The sequence below is a fragment of the Chiroxiphia lanceolata genome, chromosome Z, assembly GCF_009829145.1.
Source record: "Chiroxiphia lanceolata isolate bChiLan1 chromosome Z, bChiLan1.pri, whole genome shotgun sequence".
Taxonomy (NCBI): domain Eukaryota; kingdom Metazoa; phylum Chordata; class Aves; order Passeriformes; family Pipridae; genus Chiroxiphia; species Chiroxiphia lanceolata.
Genome location: NC_045671.1, coordinates 7,957,306 through 7,981,110, shown reverse-complemented (window position 1 = coordinate 7,981,110; position 23,805 = coordinate 7,957,306). Strand labels below are relative to the sequence as shown.

At 42.4% G+C, this 23,805-nt stretch overlaps 1 protein-coding gene across 3 annotated transcripts in view; it reads left to right on the top strand.

Moving 5' to 3' along the window:
* Positions 1-23,783, top strand: part of DCAF12 (DDB1 and CUL4 associated factor 12) — a 31,186-nt gene extending 7,403 nt beyond the window's left edge. For all 3 annotated transcript variants that reach the window (XM_032676931.1, XM_032676932.1, XM_032676930.1), the window contains exons 3-9: positions 4,041-4,247; positions 5,451-5,511; positions 8,518-8,711; positions 9,779-9,844; positions 10,048-10,210; positions 13,293-13,477; positions 14,224-23,783. In XM_032676931.1, coding sequence (XP_032532822.1) covers positions 4,041-4,247; positions 5,451-5,511; positions 8,518-8,711; positions 9,779-9,844; positions 10,048-10,210; positions 13,293-13,477; positions 14,224-14,382 — 1,035 coding nt within the window. In that variant the 3' untranslated portion in view covers positions 14,383-23,783. The remainder of the gene's footprint in view (positions 1-4,040; positions 4,248-5,450; positions 5,512-8,517; positions 8,712-9,778; positions 9,845-10,047; positions 10,211-13,292; positions 13,478-14,223) is intronic.
* The last annotated feature ends 22 nt before the right edge of the window (positions 23,784-23,805 follow it).

The window sequence follows — 23,805 nt, the reverse complement described above, 5'->3', positions numbered from 1 at the left end:
AGTATGAATGACAAGAATGTGCCTGTGACTTCTGGGAGCAGTGTGTGAAGAGCACTTCTTGGATGAAGAATGAGCGAGGCTCTTTCATGGATGTTCTCTGTGCCTTGTAACTCTCCATTCATCCTGCTCGTGTTCGAAAAGGGAAAGTGCCGGATTCTGCACCTGGGGTGGGGCAACCCTGGGTGTTCACACAGACTGGGGAAGGAGATGCTGGAAAGCAGTGCTGGGAAAGGGACCTGGGTGTCCTGGTCGATGGCCACTCGGCCATGAGTCAGCAGTGCCCTGGCAGCCAGGAGGGCCAACCATGTCCAGGGGGGCATCAGGCAAAGCATCACCAGCCAGTCGAGGGAGGGGATTGTCCCACTCTGCTCTGCCCTGGGGCAGCCTCATCTGGAATATTGTGGCAGTTTTGGGCACTGCAATATGAGAAAGATATTAAGCTCTTAGAGAGTGTCCAAAGGAGGATAATGAAGATGGTGAAGGGCCTTGAGGGGATGCCATATGAGGAGCAGCTGAGGGCCCTTGTTCTGTTCAGCCTGGAGAAGAGGAGACTGACAGGAGACCTCATTGCAGTTACAACTTCCTCGTGAGGGGAAGAGGAGGGGCAGGCACTGATCTCTGTATCACTGGTGACCAGCTATAAAACCTGTTGAATGGCCTGAAGTTGTGTCAGGGGAGGTTTAGGTTGGACATTAGAAAAATGTTCTTCACCCATAGGATGGTTGGGCACTGGATCAGTCTCTCTAGGGCAGCACCAAGGCTGACAGAGCTCAAGAAGCTCTCAGGCATATGAATGGAATTCTTGGGTGCCCTGTTCAGGGCCAGGAATTGGACTCGATGATGCTCATGGGTCCTTTCCAACTCTGCATATCCTGTGATTCTGTGTAATAATAAAAACAGGGTGGCACCCCTTATTTTTGTTCCAATTAATTTGTAGAATCAACTAAAAGATAGGATAGGGCTGCCTGTTCATCTGCTATTCTTTGTGCAGGGGCAGCAGCAGAAGACATGAGAGGATCTCTGTGCTGCCTTGAAATGGCATTTCATAGCCCTCTTTTTTTAATCTTACTGTTTGAAGTCAGTGCTTTCAGTTGAAGATACACAGGAAGGGAATTTATTTTTAATTAATTGTTAGCTTTCTGGGTGGTTTTTTCCCCCCTAAATTATTGTCCCCAAAAGGCAGGTCAAAAAAATGGAAGTATGGAAAAACCGTCAAACTGTTCTGCTATCAATATTGCATATAAGAGACGGATGGATTTTGCATTTCAGGCTCTGGTCCTTGGATACTCTGTTCCCTGCCACTGTCTTTACTTTTGGCAAGCTGATTCATGAAGTTCCTTAGTCAATGAAGTGGGGCAGTTTCTTGATTAACTTGTTAATAAGCAGGTTGAGAAGAGGAAAGCCACGTAGTAATTGTAGGGGAGCCATTTGCCAAAGTGACTTCTTGCCACTTCTGCAAGCTGAAAGAAAAGTAAGCATGGAGCTATTAATCTCAAGGGGTGTGCAAAGTAGGGCCAGATCACGAAGATGCATGGCTCTGACAACTGCAGTACCTGGCCATGCCTGTCTACCCTGATCCTGGAGTGATAGCACTGTTGGAAGCTGTGCGTCTAAACTGCTTTAAAAAACACAAAGAGGGAAGATGGATTTCTCTCTGCCGCATCATCCGGCCTCTTTCCTTGTTAGAGCAAGGTTGTCCAGCAGAGAACACCAAAGTGAATCTGATGTTTCTCACAGATGAGGTGTGGTCCTTGGACTTCTGGCAGATGGCCAAAGCAATCCAGATTTGGGAAATCCTGGATGTTATTTGGCACGCTAATGGCTGCCATGCATATGTTTTACTAGAAGGAAGAACTGAATTTTGTGCAAAGTTTGAAATCACTAGACAAATATGCACAGTTCAGTGTTTGGAGGTTGATGGGGGTTTATTACATCCGGGAAAGACTTTGGGGGCTGGTTTTTAGTTTCTGTATAATGAGTAGCAGTGAAAAAAGTTCTTATTCCTGCTTGAGATAACACAGAAAATTACTGCCTGTTATCAGGACTTTGTCAAGCTGTCGTGTCCAGGCTGCTTTGGAGTTGTTTGCAGATGTACTTATTTCAAGAGTAGCAAATATTTTGTATTTTATTTACTCTAGAGTCTTTAAAACTCTTGAAACGGTATTCAAATTTTCTGCACTCTTAACTGGGTGCCTCTCTTGTTTCTTAGCATTTCTGCCTTTATGGCTTTAGAAGTGTCTAACAACTGTTTGGCTTCTCTTGGCTTCTTGTGCTGGATTTACAGGGAAGATTTCTAGGCAGGCAGTGGTGCAGCTTTCAAGTATGAGCTTCTGGCTTCCTGTCCTGCCCCAGGTGATGCAACAGTCTCCGCACATACAGACAGTGCTTGCTTGTTTTACTCTAGGGAGGTGGTGGTGGTTTTTAAACTACCCAGGGTTGCTTACCAAGTCCCTTATCAAGCTGGGGAGCAGTTACTGCTCAGACCTTTTACCAGCTGTCTCAGGCTGTGGACTGCATTGTGGGGCTTGGGAAAAGTGAGGAGTGCCTCCTTCCAACTCAGCTGCATCTCAGCTGCTGTCATACCCCACTTGTGCATGCAAAGTAAAGAAGTAACCATGAAAATGCAGTCCCTGTAGGATCAGTCTGTGCAAGGCTGCTGCTGACAGTAGATCACTGTGAGTTGAAGGCGATGCACAGTTCTAGACACAACACACAAATAGCAATTAACAGATTTCATCTTTCTCTGTGGAATGTGTTTAACATACCATACTTTATTAGGCTTTATTTGACATTGATATTCTGCTAGTTCAGTACATCAAGTAATAAATAAGATTCTAAATAATTTTGGGGTTTTTTTCTTATGCTTCTATTAAAGAATAGATCTACAGTCTGTAAGAGTTCACCAAAAGCAGCTTGTTATGTATTACTTACCTCTGAGAACCCCTGGATTTCTATTCTGTCCTTCTAGAAATGCCTGACAATTGCAGAATGATTTCCTGGAGATGTTTATCTTTTAAACTGTACTGAGATTTTTTTTGTTGTTATTGTTGTCTTCGGTTCACTTCCAGAGGTTTTGAGACAACCTTCTTTGGTTATAGAAGGAACAGACTTAAGGTGATGTGAAATTTAATTATAGTCCTGGGCTGTGATTCTACATGACTTTCCTTAGTGCCAAGTCAGCTTCAGATCCACCATTTCCTTGCTTCACTTGTGTTCCCTCACAGTCTTTGTGTCCTCTGTTTGACTGTTGGTGCAGCTGCCCTCTGAACACCATCTGTGAAATGACCCAGCCCAAGAGCCTCCCAAACGAAAGTGCCCTTTGGCAGGCAATGTAAACCTTTGTTCTGGCTTAAACTGCAACCCCGTGGTTGTATATGTTTGAACTGACATAGCTCTGGCTGTAATGTCTGTTTGAAGACTTGTAAGGCTTTATAAAAGAGTTTTCTGACAAGGGGCCAGTGACATACTGCTCCAATTTCTAGACTTTTTACAGGATGAGTTATGTAGCTAGATACGTTTTTTTCAGGTGTTTATGCTGGCAGTACTGTATTTAGTTACTATTTCCCATGTATCATCAGAAAATAAACTCCAATTGCATAGATTTATAAAGTGTCAGTCTGCCAAAGCTAATATTTCACAATAAATCTCTTCTCTGGGAGGCAGGAGACTTGTGCTGAGCCCTATGGGGCTTACTGGCTCTTCTGAGGTGGGTCTCTCTCTCACTGTGGCACAGAGAACCTGAAGAAAATACTCTTTTCTCATACTCAACAGGGAAAAAATTTATGTTCAAGAGTTTTGTTAAATAGGAAGCCTCTCATGACAGATTTCTCTCATTGCTGTGAAAACCAAATGGGGTGATTGAAATAAAACCCGCTGTCATTGTTAGTTTACTGGGTTTGAGAAGGAATTTGTGCCATAATGGAAGTATTTATATATTTCAACTAGAAAAGAATGTCAGTTCAAAATAGGGAGGATATTTGACCATCTTGTTTTTCTTGTCTGTTTCATGACGACTTACTTGTCTGGGTTTTTTTCCCCAGTTATTTGTAGTAGATGTCCAGACTGGTCAAATTACCAAGATTCCTATTCTGAAGGATCGTGAACCGGGCATGGTGAACCAGCAGGGATGTGGCATTCATGCCATCGAGCTCAACCCCTCGAGGACCCTCCTGGCCACAGGTGGAGACAACCCCAACAGTCTTGCAATTTATCGCCTGCCTACACTTGATCCTGTCTGTGTGGGAGATGTAAGTGGGAGAACCTGGGGAAGGTTTATTCTGTCACTTACAAGAACTACTACTTTGAAGTGTGTAAGGTCAGAGCAAGGTTAAGATTTGGGAGTCTTGTAATGGAGAGTGAATTGCTGAAAGCCTGAAAACATTCCCAGTTGAGTTGTCATTTTTGACGTGGTACCTGAGTGAGTACATAAACATGTGAATGGATTCTCAGGATTCTGAGTCAGATTTCTTCCTCACCCTCATTCAGATCTATTTCAGATCACCTTTGAGCACTGAAAATGTAACAAAATCCTGAATTTTAAAGTCCAATTGTGGTGATGACCTCTCAAGCTAGTGACAGCGAAAAAGCTCTTTTGGGAAATTTAAAAGGTGATGCAAGGTGTTCTGATTTTCCCCTCATCCAGTGCAGTTTACAGATGTATTATTCCAGAGGTGAAACTTGGCTTCGAAGTTTAGTTCTGACCCAGTGGTTGATAGCAGTTAGATAGACTCTCATACTGGTTTTATTTCTGAAATGTCCTGAGGCCTTTTTAAAACAGCCAGTCTTTTAAAAAAAGCTGAAATGAGTATAGTGGTGTCCCATGAGTGCTTCTCTCTCATTTCTCCTTTTTATTCAGGACTTCATATGGGCGTTAGCTACAACAGCAGAGGTTGGGTCAGAGTTCTGCAGCAGCAGATAACCAGCTGCAGCAAGACCTGACTCTGAAGATTTGCATGACTTGCTCTTCATTTACGTGACCTTTTATCTTTTCAAACAGAACTAGAGCCTTATGGTCTTTTTTCCCCCCACACACAGGTTTTTCATTTCCTAAAGAAGAGATTCTTAAAATAATAGGCTTGAAATATTAATCTGTAGGTCATGTATCACAAACACAAGATTTTGGTTACTTTTTGTATTAGGATGTGCACTTGCAGAAGTACAGAATGCTGCTTTCAAGATGGAAAATCAGAGTCCTTAGAGCTGGGGTCAATTTGTCCTTGGTCAGAGCCCTGTTTTTCCAACACCTAATTGCTCTCCGTTAGTTATACAGTTCAAACCCCAAAAAGTCAAAGTTACTAGTGGGTACTTAAACTGCTCCAGCTTGATACTGGAACCTTTTTTTAGTGTAGGTCTGTCCTTCTGAGTTTGTACTAAAAATCCAAGTGGAGAACATTTGTCTGCGACTACTCTGGAGTATTATGGCACAGAAAAATATGTCTTTCTTCTTTTAGGATGGACATAAGGACTGGATATTTTCAATTGCATGGATCAGTGATACTATGGCTGTTTCTGGTAAAGTCAAATTTTTTCTTCTGTTTTTCTGGTTGGTTGGTGGGGGTTTTGCCTTTCCTTTTTTGTTTTAAACTTTCCTCCTCTCCAGAATTTTGTGCTGAATTACAACATTTTATGAGTTTTCAGAAAGCACCTCTATCACGGCAGTTGAAACCACTTAGAACTACTGAGGCTATTTAAACACTTAATCTAGATCTTTGATTTTTCTAGTATCAGAGAGAATATTCCTGTGTTTCTAGTAGGTGTTGCCATGAGGGGGATCTTTAAACACAGCGAATTACAGGAAAGAGTTCCACATAAGAGGAATAATTTCAAGAGGAGTTTTAATTATCAGTTGATAACTTTGGAATACTGCGGAGCAATATCAGTTTCCTGAAGTCATGTGAAAGACTAATTAAACTCTCTTTTGTCAAGCTATCAGTACAGTTGTGTGTGTGTCTATATGTGTATGCACGTGTGCACTTACACTAAGGCAATTATTACAGAAGGCTGTAATAGAAAAACTCAGTTACTGACTGTTTAGTAACTAATTGGATAATCAGTGTAACTTCATAAAGTTAGATAAAGGCAGCAATAATAATAGGCTGTTGCATTAATTTAGTAGTTCACTGCCTTTCTGTGCTGACAGGATGTAGTAGTGTTCTGCGCACAGAGTTGTTGAACTGCAGGTGACAAGAAGATCATAGCAGTCTTATATAAAAGTCAAGTCCTTGAATTGTTAGTGTAGTTCAGTGGAAGTTTTGTTTTCCAAAATCAAAAAGTTAATCCTGGAATTTGATTTTTGAATTTAACATGAAAGTTGATCCTTGCAAGTCTCTACCCCAAGTATCTACATAAAAACCCCCGCACTATCAGCTAGTAAGCTTGAGGATGATTACTGATATCCGAGGGAAGGACAAGGATCCAGTGGAATGCACAACTCCCAATGTTTTACAAAGGCCAGGGGTGGATGTGTGAGTAGAAGGCTGCTGTGTTCTCTGCTCTGTGGTCCTTACATCAGGCAGGATGTAGCTTCCAGTCTCCAGACCTGAGACACCAGGGAAAACTTGTTGAAAGCAATTAAGCAAGACTGGTTGCTAAACTGATCTCTTCAGAGCTCACAGACAATCCTAATTAAGAGATAAAAAAGACAGTGAACTTCTGACGTGGTTTTTAATCTTAGAGATTTCAACTCCATCTGTATCTGAAAGTGCGGAGTAGAAATACTTGAACTTCAGACATCGAGGATACGGCAAATACTCTTATCTGATTTAAAAAACTAGATGCAAATTTTTTGTTACTTTCTTGAGGCAAGTTAAGTGCCACAGGAAGAAAAAAGTGCTTTGGTCCCATGGCAGATCACACCCATCTGGTTAAGGGATTGGGCAACGCCTTTCTCACTGCAGTCAAAGCTGCTGAAAGAGGACTAGGGGCTTATTATTCCTTGTGCTTGTTTTAACTTCAACAAGAACAAGGCAGGACTCTAAAACCTTCAGCAGTCTATTTCAGTAGTCCCTAAGTCTAGTCCGTAAGTCAAACTCTTGACGAAGCAGCCAAAGCTGAGGAAGAATACAACAGTCCACTCAGCTGTGCTGGCTGGGCAAAAAGATTTCCATGGCAAAAGCTCTGGATGAGATGAGTAATCTCCAGGATGTCATGATCTTAGGGAAGCAAATGATACTCTGCTTGGCTTCAGGGCTAACCAGTCGAACAACATACATGGGCCTTTTCCCCTTCCAGGGGAAGCTGACAGGGCTATTAACAGGGACAGCTTCTTCCTAAGGTACATCAAGACCTTCAGAAATTCTACTGCTGAGTATTCAGCCTCCATAACAAACAAGATTAGCTGCCATTAAAACCAGTGGCGTATAATGGAGTGGCAAGATGTTGTGTCAGGTGCTGCCTGCTGCATTAGGATGCTCCTTTTGTATTTGTCTGTAGTAGGTGATAGTGCCAAATGCCTGAATCCATCCATGAGGGAGCAAAGCCACTTCTGTGCCAAACAACCCATATTGCAACAAAGTGTTCTTTGCTTAACTGTCTTTGCAACTTTTTCCCCGTGATGTAGCAGAGACAGTAAATTTAATAGTCTGGTGTAAATACTTAGTGTTTTCTGGCATCTTAATTATGAAAAATCCCTTTGACAGAAGGAGGCATATATTTTTCACATTATGTAGAGAAGAAATTGAGGTACCTGTCAAATCTGTCAGAGCTGACTTAGGTGAAAGTGAGTTGCCTGAGCACCAGAAGCGATGGGTATAAGGCCTTGGATGAAGACTGTATTGATCTGTAAACCAAAGACATTCAGCTTTCTTCATCCAATATTATTACTGTTAGTGATTCATATTTTGGATTAATGTCATCAAATTCAGTAAAAAAAAGTAAAATGAGTTCTTGCTTGTTTAACCTCAGTTCCTATGTTACATTCTTTAAACAAGTGGCCCATTTTAGCAAAATAATTTTTTAAATAGATTTCATTCAAAGTGGTACAAACTGTGCTCTGAAATAGATGTTTCTGTTCAGCTCACTAATGACTGTGTGCTTATCCATAAGCATATTGATAGAAATCAAATGAACCCAAATAGGCATAAATCCAACTGAGTTTTGGAGGGTTTTTTGCGTTCGTTTAACAGGCTGTCGATCTCAGCCTTGGTAAGCCAGGCTCAGGCTGAACCCAAAGGCTATTCAGTCACTTCTGAGTCGAGTTGTTCTATGTTTGAATCTCTAATGGTGATTCTTGTACAGGGTTGTGGTTTTTGATGCATCCTAATCAGTTTGAAAACAGATGAGGTGATCCAGCTGCTTGAAAGCTCTGTAGACAAACAGCTGATAATGAGTTCAAACATTATGAACTTTAGAGCTCAGTAAAATCACATTTTTGTTAATTAATACATGGGCACCAACAGTGTGTTCAGTTAGATTAAATTAATAGTATCCTTTCTTTCAGACCCTACTGTTTCTTCCTTTTTAAAGAGGGGAGTTACGTGTATGTGAAATGGACTGTTTATTTATGGACTATTTGATCAGGTTCCCGGGATGGTTCAATGGGTCTCTGGGAAGTCACAGAGGATGTGTTGTCCAAAAGTGATGCCAGGCATAACCTCTCTCAAGTTCCTGTCTATGCCCACATAACACACAGCGCTCTGAAGGACATCCCCAAGGAGAACACCAACCCTGACAACTGCAAAGTCCGAGCATTGGCCTTCAACAATAAGAACAAGGTCAGTAAGATGAGTAAGGCAGTTGAGAAGTCCCAAAACTGTCCCTATGTATTAGAAAAAGAACAAAATAATCTAAATTGAATATACTGGAGAAGCAAGCTAGTATTTTTTTTCTCTGATTCTTTTGCATTCTTGTCTTCACCTGCTGTGTTTGCTTCTGCCCAAGTGAATGGGAGAATCCAGGAGAAAAAAAAAAGAGATGTTTTCAGAAGGCACAGTTTTCCTGTGGGTTTGATTTTAGACTTGCATCCTAAGCAGGGGAGACAAGGAGTATTTGCAAGAAGCAAATAAAACACCAAAACATCTCTTGCAGCTTGAATCCTCAATTCTTGAGTCCTCTTGCTACTTTCCTTCCCCCTTTGCAAAGACCAGCTTACTCTTAGCAGTTCCTGTTTTGATGTTTGAATCCTTTCTGAATTGCTCAGCAGGTGAGATGCCTGACTCACAGGGCAGGCACCAGTGCTTGCTTTGGTGTGATTTTGTTGGTATTTGGCCAATGCTAAATGCTAACCTCCCCCATGCTGATCTCCTGTTATTGCTAACGGGAGTAGCAATTCATCCTCCATTACTTTTGTTTTTCCTGCCTTCAAAGAACAGAGAAGGTCTGAAGCAAAGGTGGTGTGCTCTCAGAAGCACAGTGCTCCTGTAGGCTGTATTTTTCACAATAGCTACTTTAGTTAGTTACTACTTTGGGATGGACATTTCATGAAGCTTTTTCGGTATAGTGCCTATAGTGCTTCAGGGTTAGAATCAATGTGGGACCTGCTGAAGGGACATGTCAACTCTAGCTTGTACTGACTAATTAATTGTTTAACAACATTTATGGTTTCGAAAGTTATTATTTCTTATTTACTCTTTTATTAACTGTTACTCTACCTGCCATCTTTGTACCGTATTGTATTCTATGAAGAACACTGTAAAATGAAAATGTATCCTGATAAAGCCTGTACAGGACTGTGGATGAGTTCAATCCAGAGTGTGCAACTTGCCTAGTATAGAGTGAGTTTTTAAGGACATACATAATACAGAAACTAACTCCTTTTTTTTTTTCTTTCTCCTTTTAATAGGAGCTAGGAGCAGTGTCCCTGGATGGATATTTTCATCTTTGGAAGGCAGAGCTCACACTATCAAAGGTGCTTTTCTGTTTGTTCAGATAAGGCACCCTATTGCTTTCAGTTTTTCTTTCTCTGGGTCAGGTTATATTTTTGCAGTCAACTTATTTTTCAGCTGCATTTTGGGTTTTTTTCACTGCAGCTTCCTTGAACATAGCTTACAGAATTGTTCTATTAACATCCTACTCTTGTAACGGATTGATTTTTATGTTTTCTCTTTCCAGTTACTTTCCACAAAGTTGCCATACTGCAGGGAGAACGTGTGTTTGGCTTATGGTCAGGAGTGGTCAGTGTATGCAGTAGGATCACAGGCACATGTCTCCTTCCTGGACCCAAGGCAGCCTTCCCACAATGTTAAATCCGTCTGTTCCAAAGAACGAGGCAGTGGTAAGAAACCTGTCAAAAGGTGCTTCAAATGATTTTCTTGCAGAAGTAGCTGTTAAGACTGCAGTAAGTCAAGCTTTTAATTAACAGGAAGGGTTTTTCCTGTGATAGACTAAATAATCAATAGTGTATATATAGGTTTTGCTTTTATGACAGCATTCCTTGAGCAACCAACACCAAACGTGACAGCAGCTCTGAAATCTAGTGAAGGGCAATATCAGTGCCTTTATGATCAACTAGATTGTTGCTCATTCAAATATTACTGGACTTTTAAAAGTGTGCATTTTACTTCAGCATATTTTTTACTGTGTCTTATTCTATTTTAATTCCTCTCGGACCAAATCTAGTTGTTTTGCCACTCTTTATATTGTTCTTGCATTTTTCTCTGGGAATTAGAAAAGAAGGCATGTTGTCTGCTCTCTTCTGTCATACTGGGAGTCTGTACTGTGAGGGAATGCTTGCTTTGTAATTTTAAAGCCATGAGTGAGACTCCTGATTTTCAGTGTGATTTGACTGCTGTTTCCTTTTCTCACATGAATGCAGTATGTGCAATTGAACCTCCCACCAGGCCGGACCTGAGGGCTTGCAGGGTCCATGGTTCCATAAACTTCTTACCTTACCCTTTATTATTAGGCATGAGAAGGCACTGTGCCATATTAACCCCAAACTAATAAATTGCAGTCCTTATTTAGCTTGGCTTTGGGCATCCATCTCTTCATCAGGCAAGTTACCAGAAGAGGATGTATGTAGGCAAGGATTTAGGAAAACTTTATTTATGTAGTTACAGAACAATCTTGTCTAGATCTATGTGAGGGTCTGCTTCTTTCATGTACGGGAGAAGTATCTGTTGTGTCAGGGAAGGTCACCTCAACATCCTGCCAGCAACACGCCTTGTCCTGACTTGCTGCCAGTGGTGGTTGAAGGGCTCTGCCTCGAGTATGTGACCGTCCCTGCTGGGGGTCTGATCTGTGTGTGGGGAGTATCTGCAGGGCATCTCCATTTCACATCTGGTGAAAGCCTTTGTTCAGTGCTGTTTTCTGTGCTGCATAGTAGCTGGATCTTTTTATTCGGCTTGGTGATGGAGGCACGTAAATAACAGTAATTCCCAAGATACTGAGCGTTTCAACTTTCTGTTGATCTCCCTGGGGCTTGGAATGGTGCAGCACCTCTAGAAAGCAGGCTCCTTATTGATTTGTGGAATAAAATCTGACTTGAGGTGCTTTGAAGAAGTAGCTTAATGTGCTTTAAGTTTCCAAGTGCACCTGGTGAATGTGGTAAGTCCATTCAGTTCACTCGTGTTGTACACAAAAGCAGGTCAGAGAAAGGTTGTGGCTTAGCAAGACTGGAACTGGGGCTGATTTTCCCCCAGTTGAACCCTGTCTGCTCTACATGAGAAGGCAGTGAATGCTTTTTAGTGCATCTTATAAGTGTTGCTTTTCTTAGAGCTATACAGGGAAGTGCAGGCCCTGGACTGTAGGTCTTGATCCACAAAAGCAGCTGCTCTCTGCTCACGTGGCAGAGCAGTGTCGTGTGCCCTTGACTTCGTGTCCTGCAGGCAGCAGTGCTAATGCAGCACGGACTCTGTGTCTGCTCCCTGTGTAGGACACACCACTGCATCTGCATTTCCTTCTGGGATCTGCCACTTAGGAGTGGCACTCAATTTGCTGTCCAGGTCCACAGGTGGTAGAGTGCTGGGAATGTAGGATAGCTAACTGTGGTCAGTTCTAGGCACAGGTTGTGCTTTTAGTTTGATAGGAATGGTTAATCTGGGGTACTTCAGCCCCTTAGGAGCCAATTTGAAGAGCTGTTTTTGAAAGCTTGTTCTAAATAGCCTATTAGTAGTGTGGGTGCATCACTTAATTTTTTTTGGTTAGAGAAATATCCACAGGTATTCTTCATTTTATAGCTTTTTATTAACAAATTCCAGTGAAAAGCATATGCCATCTGCCTTCATACTCCATCACCTGTTTCTGTGAAGTAAGTATTCTTCTGAATTGCTTATCAAGAGCACTTCTGGAACAAAAAACAAGAGGAGGTCCACTCTTGTGCCTTTCTCATCTTAGATAAGTGACTGCTTTTGCTGATTGCAGAGGGCTTGAAGTATGTTTGCCAGAGCCAGGCCCATGTGCTGGGGATGGGGGGAGTAAGTCTGCAGGTTGCTCAGGTGCATTTGTAATTCTGAGTTAAAGTGGAGATTCTTACATGAATCTGGTAAATTTCCTTCAGCAGGTGTGACTTGCACAGTGGTTTCCCACCTATTAAACCTGCAGTCAAGACTTCACCTCACATCTGGAGCAGGACAGTGTGGCCTTACCTGTTCCAAGTGTGTGTCATGGATGCTGGTGGCTGTGGATATAACATCAGGCTGGGGAGGCAGAAGGATGAGGATGTGTTTCTAGTTGGGACTCTCTACAGAGGGGAAAGGGGAGCTCCCTGACTGTATCTGCAGCTCCCAGGTGTCCTCTGTCCCATGCGTGTATTGGTGTATTCCAGGACATTAGAAGTTGAGCCCCACTTGCTACAGTAACAGCATTTGGCACGTGGATGTAGCTGGCAGAACTCACTCTTTTCCCCTCCTGTTTGGATGCTTGTTTGGCTGTAATTCAGTGGTACTTCAAAGAGGGCTTAAAAAGGCCTAGGGTTTATAACCTGGCATTACGCTGTGCAGGAAGGAGGATCACAGATTTGGTGGAGTTTAATCTGCACTGAAGAGTTGTTTGGAGTAGAGTGCTTGCACAGAACAAACCTTTTGCATAATAAATAGAGAATTTGCAAATTGCAGATTCCTACATACAGAACAAAGGTGCTCTTGACCCTAAATGGCTTATCTGGCAGAGCTGGGCCCTGTTGAAGATGAGGCTTCTTACTGTGCCCCCTCAGTGTAGCCCTTGGCCTCAGAGGAGCAGGGCATTAGTGTGTGTCATCGAAGCTGCTGTTTCAGCAGCATCAGTGGGATCTGTCTGCACTGCTCTGTAGCAGTTGTGGAGAACACTAGAAGGTAGTGTTAGACATGAAATAACAGTCCTGCAGAGCCAAAGCATCCCTCTTCCTTACTGCTCTGTCTGTCCCTTCTCTTGTTTGACAGGTATCCGGTCGGTGAGCTTCTATGAGCACATCATCACCGTGGGAACAGGGCAAGGTTCCCTGTTGTTCTACGATATCAGAGCCCAGAGGTTCCTGGATGAAAAGCCCCCCCATGCCTGCTATGGCCCGAAGCAAAAATTAGGAGGAGGTGAAATTTTGAAGTTGACAACTGGGAAAGGCTGGCTGGTGAGTAGGTTGTAACTGTAGGAGACCCTTTACACAGGAATACTGTAGGGCTTGAGCTGGTTCTTCTTCTGGTAATGGGAGCTGTTGTGTGAAATGTGCCCCAGTCAAACAGAGATCATGTACCAACAACTAACAGTGAGAAGCAAGAAGTGCTGCAGAATTGCTTTCTACAAAAGCTTTAGGAAAGGGTACCGAAGGTTAGCTGCCCGAGTGTGAGGCCTACTGACTACTGTTCTTATGCACTGATTCATAGGTGAACTAGATTGTATATTTTTATATTTTCAAATGTAATCTTACACCTAATTTTCAGAACCTCATACAGTAATAGTCTTCCTTTAGAGCCATGCTACTCTAATGTGGTACTCAGAGCAAGAGAGATTTAATTTAATTGTGTGCAGTTTTAGAAACTGTGGCTTCCTGAGGTAATGCCATGGCAGGCACTTGAGTTCAGTTTCCTCTATGTTATCATAAACCAGTTAATGGCTTTGTTTAACTTAGCTCCATTACCATTTATATCACTGTGATGTCCCTACTCTTCACCTCCCTGTTCCAATGTTTGGCCTAAATGTCCACAGAAAAAGCTTCAGGACAACTCTGATATCTTTTAGTTGATCTGTATGAAGTTTCAGGAGCATTCAGAGGAAATAACTCTTTTTAAGCTCTGGAAGATACTTACTTTCTGCTTTTGTGAAACAGGGTTTTGTGTTTGGTTGGCAACAATAATGATCTAAACTTTCCTTTAACAGAACCATGATGAAACCTGGAGGAATTATTTTTCTGATATAAATTACTTCCCAAATGCTGTTTACACCCACTGCTACGACTCGTCTGGAACGAAACTCTTTGTGGCAGGAGGCCCCCTTCCATCAGGACTTCATGGGAATTATGCTGGTCTCTGGAGCTAATGATAACTCTTCATAAATGCTGATCTTTACACAGATTTCCACTTTTCTTTTCCTTTTTTAACAACAAAATTGTGTGATGCCATTGATTCCTGATTTAAGCGCAACTTATTTTTTGGCAGAGTTTTCTGTTGGTCTCCAACAGTTTTTGTACATCTTTTTGAACCAGTTTTTTGCTTTAACCTCCTTGATCCTTTATATGAAGGGGTTTTGAAATCCTTTTTTATTGTATTTACTCCAAATGACTCTTTCCCCCCCCATTTAGGCTGTCTTGGCCATGTGCCCCCTCCCCTACTTTGCTGTGAGGTAGGATTCCTTTCTAATAGAGTGGTTGCTCCTGGGCTTTCTGTGAAAGTCTTGGGGCTGCATGTGTGCAGGTACTTCGTGTCAGTTACATTACCTGGAGTGAGGACTACTTGTAATTAAAAAATATTAAAAGTATTTATAAGAGATAAGCTACTACTTTATCTGCAGAGCCTGGCCCTGGCCTGGGTTGATCTTATTTTTAAAAGTACAAGTCTAATGACACTGTTTTTACATAGAGGGATTATGGTTATTTTATGCTGTGCTCACTGGAGCCCAGGCACAGATTCCCCCAGGGTATTGCCCATCAAGTCCAAAGTGCAGGAGTTCTAAAAAGTGCATTTCTATTTGAATGGTAGTTTTCAGCAGTGCCAGGAGTAAAAATTGATCTTTTGTTTCTTCACTGCCCATCCCAGGTACCAACTTTTGCACAGGTGGAGTTTGCAAAGGCTGTTCTGCAGCACGGCTGTTGCAGGGTGACATTACATTGAGGGCTGCAGAGGTGCTGAGGGGAAATGGGGGCTGGTTATTCAAAATGAACTAAATCTTATCTGTTTTCCAGATGAGCCATGGTTTCTGAGTATGCTGTCGGGGTAGCTCATGAGCTGTTCCTAAACTGCCTAAAACCCAGGACCTTTTTCATGCTGGGTTCTGGAAATTTTTCCCATTTTTGCTGTTCTGGTTGGCCATCTCCTCTAATAAGCCAATGGAATAAATAAACTATTTTTTTCCTACGAGATTAAAGAGTGCATCGTGGACTTAACTAATGCAAGTGAGAAGCTTTCCATATAGGAGGATAGCTTGGTGTCAGCTCACGTTGTGCCACATATGCTGTAGGAGAGACTCAGACTTTCCCCGAATCCCCTGCTGCCTTCTGCTTCCAGGCTCCTGTGAACTTCACCTGGGACTGGGAGGGGAGAACAGGTCCAGTGCCCTTCAGGTCCAGCTATGAAGCATGTGCATCCCAGGGTAGTGGTCTTACTCCATACCCAGCTAAAATGCAGGTCTCCAGGTGCTCCTCCTTTTGGCAGGCACCAAACTCTCGGCTTGTTACTGATGCCTCTCTCTTTGGCTGGGATGAATGCCTTTCCCCTGACACTAGTGGAGCAAAGTGTGCCTGGACCTCACTGCTTTGGTGACAAAGACGGAGTTGGTTGAAGCTGAGGAAGAAGACAAGGCTGGGACATGCTCTGCTCTCCTGTCTCTGTGGAGATCACAGCTACCACTGCAGTTCCTGCTGACAGCCCAGAGCGAGTCTGTACCTGCCTTTGCAGTCCCTCTTGTCTTCATACTCAGTGTCTTCTTCAATAATTCCAAGCAGTGAGCCTCAGGCTTAATTTCCAGTTGGCAAGGAGACCTGCATGGAAATCCTCCAAAGAATGCAGTTCCCTCCTGTCCGGGTGGAAATCCTGGCAAGAGAAGAGCTCTCTCCCAGATGTGCACCTGTCCCAGAAGTATAATTTGCACTGAGCACTGACACAGGTGCTTCACAAACACATCATCTTCCAGTGTTTTATAATTGTACTTCCCTTGTGGGCTGCTTAAACTGCAGCAGTCCATGAAAAGCCAGGCTTTTCTCTGAAAAGGGCAAATTTTATACCATGGGGTAGTGAAGAGTTAGGGTTGCACATTTTATTTAGAGTTGTTCATCATTTCATTTTAAAGGTGTCATAATGGTGCCTGTGTTGTTCTTTGACAGCAACTTACTGCTTTGGATATTTTTTGATTTAAAAAAGTGGAAGTATACAAAGAAAAACAAGTCTTGGTCAAGTATGGCAGGATTTGTATTTCTTGGATTACTCCTGCAGCTACTGTGTAAGATCACTCTGTCACAGGGCACATGTTCTGCTTTTTTTATTTGAGCTTGGTTTGAAGTTTGTTTTGTTTTGTTTTTCTGAAGAAGCTAGACAGTTGAGTCTACTGGAGCATCCTCCAGAAAACAACAGCAGATAATAGATAGGCACTTTGTGTCTACAGTGCCAAAGGACAACTCCTGGTCTGGAAATTCCAGCCCTGATGTTTATCTGTTGATTGAAGCATATTCCAGGTCATGATGACAGGGAAAAAAGGGTATTTGAATGGACAGAGCTTCAGCCTTCAAACATGGAGGCTGCTTTTTCTACAGTCTCTAAGTTACTAAAGAGGCGCCACTGGAAATTGTCAGTCCTTGCTAACTCTGATCTCCACAAGTACCTCGATATGTGGTCTTAAAGCCTGGTATTGTGAGTGCCCTCTTCCTCCTTTTTTTTTCTGCATGGGAAGCCCTGGACAATTCTCAGACAGATCTGGACAATGATGTAAAATTCCTCTAGTCTCACATGCTTCTGCTTTCAGGGTGCTTTCTTGCAAAGGTAACTTCTCATGGGAAGGGAGGCATCTTTGTTGCTGTATGAATACCCCCCAGAAAGGGAAACACAGTAGGTAGTGCTGGAAGCACACAAGAAATTGGGCCTGAGAAAACTTGATTTCTAGCCTGTTTCAGTGGTTTTAAATGCTTGTAGCAATACAGATGTTGAGTTTCAAAATATTTTGTGGTCAGTCACATATTTTGTTCCAATCAGTGTTAGAAATTGAGGCAGAGAAAGGCAATGTACTCAAGACCTTCAATTTGCTTAAACTGGGTAGAAGTTGGAGGCTGGGTCAGACTCGGGAACTGGGCGATTGTCCTTGTATTTCTTTGAATGATGGGATTACACAGTAACAATCTGTTCCTTGGAGGGAAGACACTCTGGTTTATCTCACTTGAAGGAAAGAAAAGAACTTAAATCATAACATGCCTTCAAACTTGCTGCTGCTCAGCTTTTTTCACTAGACTACGATGTTAATTTGGGTATCTTTGGGTATTGTATTTTCAGTATTCATAGTAACAGGTAATCAAAACAGTGACTAAATTATGGGTTTGGTAATACCTGGCTTGTGAGCACTGGGTAGCAACTTCTCAGTAATAGCTGGGTGTTATGTGATGGGACATTTCTGAGGAATTAGAAGCTGCTTTGCAATGTTGGCTTGAGCTCAGCAATGAGGGTGGTGCTCTCCCTCTTCACCAAACACCTTATTCCTGTAATTCCTCCAGCTTTCTCCCTTGTACAGTCAAGTCTGGTAGGGAGAACTGCTGGTGCTCTCCTCTGGCACTTTCTGGGATTGCAGTAAAGAAGTGAGTCTGTTTATTTGGTTCCCTCATCACAGTGCTGCTGGTGTGTTAGCTCAAGGTGAGTAAATTACCAAAGAATAGTTAGTAGGTGTTTGTTCCTAGTCTCAGTTGTTAACTTTTCTCATAGATCCATTTTTAAGGTCATTGGTAGAGTGCCCAGTGGTCTTTCTGAACATAGTCGGTCCACAAAGGTCGCATCACATTGTGGGTGACTCTTGTGACTCTCTTCATGAGGGGAGCTCCTGAACTGCATTGTAGGGTTTATATTTGCTGCCTCCATTTCAGGTCTTTGGCAGCTTTTTATATCTCAAGGATTAAGATAGTTGGGGATCGTTCTCCTCCAGAATTTCATCCTCTTCCTTCACCAGAGTGCTTGCTTTGTATATAGCTTTCAGCTGCAGAGTCAACAGATTAAAAGTTATGATCCACCTATGTCGAGTGGTGCTTTGGTGTCTTAATTTCTGCCCCTCGGTTGAGAGGCACTTACAGACCCTGTGAACTGTTGTCCCTCACCTGGTGCAGGTGTGAAACAAAGCAGGCTTGAAGGTGACCCCTTCACAGAGGTCACTTGTTTGCTTAATTTGCAAGAAACCAAGAACAGGTGGGCTGTCAGTTGCATCTTGGAAAAGCAACCAGGTGGGAGCTCTGAGGTCTGTTTGTGGTGGTCTGATACCCTTATTTTCCATAAACCCAGTTTTCCAAGGTGTCTGATATGTTCTTAATTCTTTTTCAATTGCTGCTATGACTGAAATACTGGACTGGGGTACAGCTTATTCTTAAGGAACACTTGCAGAGCTGTGTGGGATGCAGGTGAAGCTGATCCTCTGACCAGCCTGTGCTGAGCCCGGAACTCCTGTCCGTGCCAGGAACACTCTTTCTACTTTAAAGCCAAGTGAAAATCCCTGTGTGCCCCACTGGCCATCCCACAGTCTGAGCCTGTGGTGTGACCTCAACTTAAAATGCCTTTCTGACTGTTGCAGTGTCCTCAGTAACTTATTTGAAAGTCTCTGAAGCACAGGCACGCAGAACAAGGTAGAGTGGAAAGGAGAATACAGCCACATCTTGTGAGAAGGAATCTCTGCCTGCGTGTGCTCTCCTTTACCCCTCCAGGTGAGCACTTCGTGTGGTGAGGATGGGCAAGGGGCACCAGAGAAGCAGTGAAAAGCAAACTTTGATAAATTCCTGGGACTCCACAGGAATTTAAAAACATAGAGGAGATACCTGAAAGGGGTGAATCGGAAACATCTTCAGAGAGATCAAGTATATATCCCTGTCATTCTTGTTTCAGTGATAAAATGAGGATGTATCTCTTTGCTTGTGATTGCTGTGTTTCTTTAGGAAAACCATATGGTACTTGGCTAATTAAAAGAATGCTCTTGCAGAAAGGAATCTTCCCATTTCATAACAGCCTTTCCTCCTAGTATCCTGCTGGGAGCGGTATAGTCTAAGAAAGTGCACACAGATTTGAAACAGGGTGCCAGAGTTGGCAGAGTTGGGAAAATGTGGGCTGCCTGACTGTTTGTGTTCCCAAAAAAACCCTACCAACACTTGATTGTATACAAATTGCGGTGGTTGGACTGAAACTGAGAGGGTGTATACAAACCCTTGCAACACAGTGCAATGTCTCTAGTCCTAGATGTTGGTTCTTTTGCCTTCAGGACAAAAATCTAGGGGTCAATACATTGATTTCTTAGGAACTGCTTTTCTAGATTCCCTTACTAAAAGGGAAAATTCAGGTGCTGAATTCTTATCTCATTAAACTTGTACTTTTTATTTGCCCATCCACCTGGTCTCTCTTCATTTCCAAGGCCTCCCACAGTCTCAGGGTATATAAATCACTATAACTCATCCAAATAGTACCTAAACGGACCAACCAGAGGTTAATGTGCCTTCCTCTTCTGGTACCTTGATCTTTGTGAAGTTATCTCACAAACTTTTCCCTGTCCTAGGGCTGGGTACATGCATTGTCTTTTTCTAAGATGTGTGTGTTGAAATTGCAACAGGTTTGTACTGTTACTTGTGACTTGTTCCATTTGTCTTAGGATGTGTAGACACAAATCAATGCACTGGTTGGTCTCATATCAGTCTTACCAGTGACATCTGTCAGTGCTTGCTTGTGTGTTCATGTGTACACTGGTGCTGGATCTTCCTCACTGCCTGTGGTGCATATGATGCACAAAATACACAAGGTGTTTTAACTTGTTGCCTGAGGGTAGGATTTCGTAAAGTGAACTGTTTTTAATGTTTGGGGTTTTTTTTCCCAAATATATTTAATAAGATCCAAAGCCTTGAGGGAGGAAAAAAAAAATCAAGACTTGCTGATACTTGCTGGCTTTTGTTCGGAAACCAGGGTCTGATGTTTGTTAACAACTCCTGCAAATCAACCCATCTAACAGAGCCTTTCTCAGCTTGTTTCTGTAGTGAGCTGTGTCAGAAATGGCACTGGATCCTAAACTATCAGAGAAGCTGTCAAGTGCAGTAGTAACAGCTCTCTTCAAATATTACAGTGCACATTTTTAACTCTAAGATGAAACTGTTAGAAGTTATGACGCAGCTTGCAAATGGAACAGTGGGAAATTGCAGATAGCATGTGCAACCAACCTGTCTGCACATCGGGCCTAGTGTTCTGTTACTTTGCAAATTGTTTCTTCTCTCTGAAAAGTGATTTTTTTTTTTTTTTGATAGAAAGACATTACACTTTTGGCTTACTTTTCTAAGGGTATCTTTGTTAAAAGCCTCAAACCAACATCTGGAATTTGGGCTGAGTTTCCATGTCTTATGCAGATGGTGCAGTTGATACATGATGTCTCATAAAAGCATGGAAACAGGAACACATCCTCACTCACTGTGGCCTTCCATGGGCATACCTATCCATAATTAACTGAATTACAGTACTGCACTCTTGATATGTGAGGATACTTTTCTATTTAGAATCAGCACGATTAGTCATTGATGCATTGACATTGATACAGGGTCATGGAGCTCCAAGGTATGTGTATTTCCTGTGCTGACTGCATCTGTTCTCTCTGTAACCCAGAGCAGACTTACTCTGGAGTTCTCTTTTTACCTCTTGCTAACTTCAGAGTTCCTTTAAATTGTTTTTATGACAATAACTTTTCAGAGTAGAACAAATGGGTTTAACTTTGTTTTCTGTTTTAAGCATCTTCCTCTTCTCCCATTTTTTCCTAGTTCACCTGTAAGAATCTATTCAAAGCTGTCTGCCTACTTTGAAAATTATCAAGTCCATAATAAAAAGAAAACCTATAACCCAACATGGAAGGATCACTGTGTGCTTTTACCATAAACTTTTGCAGCTGGCTGCCTGCCTTGCAAGTGGAGATTCCACCGCTGCACAGGCTGCAGAAGCTGAAATTCTCTTGCATCCATATAGTTTGGTGGATCAGGAAGTGGAGGTGTCCTGCATCGGCCCCCAAGTGAGTTTATCAAACTGATCTTGGTGGTTTAGCCAGAGGACTGGCACCTTTGGCTACTACTCAAAGAACTAAAGGTTTCAGTGAGGGTAAAGCCAGGAGGGTGAATTGCTGACTTGATCCCATTTAAAGGCTTTCTCCACAGATTTTTGGCTTTTTGTCTTTTGCATAGTTGGTGGATTAAGAAAGGGTAGGGATATCAGCTAAACAATAACCTTGTGCTCAAAGTTATTCTAATGAACTTTGGCCAGCAGTAATGACAAAGGCTTGCTACACTCAAGAGATGAGCTGGCAATGGAGTCTTTGAAGGGTAGACCTTGAGGGTTTGCTCCATCATGCCTTAGATCACTGCAGATTAGTTGCTCCCAGAGCTTTCGAAACTCATGTTCATCCCTCTTGATGTGAGGAGTGAAGATGGCATGGGGAAGAACCTGTTCCCCCAGTGGTCACTCAGTCTTCCCCTCAACACTCAAGTTTACCAGTGCACTTGTCTCTTTGTTTTCATGACTGACTGTGACTAATGTGCTTTACAGCTGCCACCAGCCACCTCCATCTGCTTTGTGCTGGGATGATGGAGTGGAAGGGCCTTGTCTGCGTCATCCTCCATCTGGCTGGTTGTTGACAGTGCAGGGTTGTAACAGGCCAGCTGGGATTTACGGCTTCAGCTGGTTGCTCTGGGCATCTTTCACAGTGTAATAGTGGGGCCATTATGAAAAGGAGTGGATAAGTAACTTCTGGTGGGCTCTGTCAGCGTTGTTCAAAATGCTGTCTCCAGTCTTGGCCTGTCATCCCACACTCGCTCACATCTTGCCACACTCTGCTGCTTGGGACTTGAGCAAGTTCCCTGTCCTCTCATGGTTCACTAGTTCAAGTACCAGTTCTGCAAAGCCTGGGGGCACCTGTTAGAGCCCTGCTGCAGTCTGAAACTGCTACACTTGCTTAGGCTTACTGAACTGGGACCTTGCTCACAATCTCCCTATTTATTTTACTCAGCCCTACATATCTTCTTGGACTTCCATTCCCCTTTCAGTCTGAAAGGGTTTGCTTCAAGGTCATTCCTGGTCCATGAAGGAATTGATTCCTGTACTGCTGGTTATTGCAATTTGATGGCTTTTATTTTTCTCGTTTTTATTCTTGAGTTCACTGCAAATGTACAAAACCATTCTGACTTCCTTAACTCCTGAACGTAGTACAGGGGCCAACCTGTGAGGCATCAGAATTATTTTTCTAGTCCCAAAATGCACAGAAACAAGGGTCTCTTAGACAAGTTTTAAGAAGGAAAAGCAGCTGCATACACATAAGTAGAAAGGTATCTCTGGGTAGAATAGGTGAGGGAGCAGTTTAAGTATTTTAAGTATAAGAACTGTAATTGATTTGGGTTTTGTTTCTTTTGTAAAAATTCCTTTAACAGGAGATTAGGTGGTGTTTTAATCCAGAGAAAGCTGCAATGTAAACTGGATTTTTTTTTTCATCAATGCAAAATGTGCCTCTTAAGTAGAATGCGAAGTCAGTCTCTGTCCTTCTCTGTTTGCAGTGACAGAAGTTTAACTGAAGACTGATTTAATGTGTTTCCTGCTCTTATGTGTAATCCTCCATACAACAGTCCTTGCTGGTCTTTCCCAAGCACTATTCAGCACTATCCCTATTTGAAAGCAAAATAGGTGTTGTGTTGAGCAGTGTAACCCGATAAACTTCCTTGGTTTGAGAGAGACACTGGAGAGAAGAGTCCGGGTTCCATGTGTTTTAATACAACTTTAAAGCAATGCAGCTGTTCTCTCAGACCAGCACCACTTCCTGCCTTTCCCTCCATTTAGATGGGAATTTAAAAGTAAACTGAGCAATACCTGATCCAGTTGATGTGCTTGCAGGTGGAACATGGATTTTCTGTTAAGTTTGAAGACTGAGATTTCTCTTGTGGGAGAACTTGTCCTGGGTGTAAGAGCTTGGATCTCAGATTACAGCTCTTCTGCCAGGTTGTTACGTGCAGTTAAGTATTCCGGCCTCTTCTGAAGAGGACTGTGGAAAAGCTGTGAAGGTGTAGACTGGAACTGATAATTTTAGGTCATCTGTGTGTTGCTTGACTACATGGACAATATAACAGTGATTTTTTTTTCCATGTGTCAGTCACAAATAATTCTTAATTTGCTGTTTGGAGGAAAACTGTTAGTAGATAAGTTTCCAGATCAAATTATGAGCCTAATTTTCCCTCTTGCATAACCGGGTTACTGTGTTCACATGCCAGAAAGATGTTGCTCTTTGAAAAAGCATGTTAGTGTATGTGGCAATACCCCATCCACTTTTTAAATACCTAGGTCTGTACATTCTCATCTGAGTATCGTTAACCACACTGTAGTCTGACAAATGGATCTTTTACTACTGCCCTGTTATATAGATAATTGTAATTCACTGCAGTTTGTTTTTTTCCACTTCTTGAAGTTGCGTGATCTGAAAATTGGTGAACAGAAAGTATTTGTGCATCTTACTATGGGTATCTCTAAATAAAATGTATTTGTATAGTGTCTTGGCTTGGCTGATGGTTTC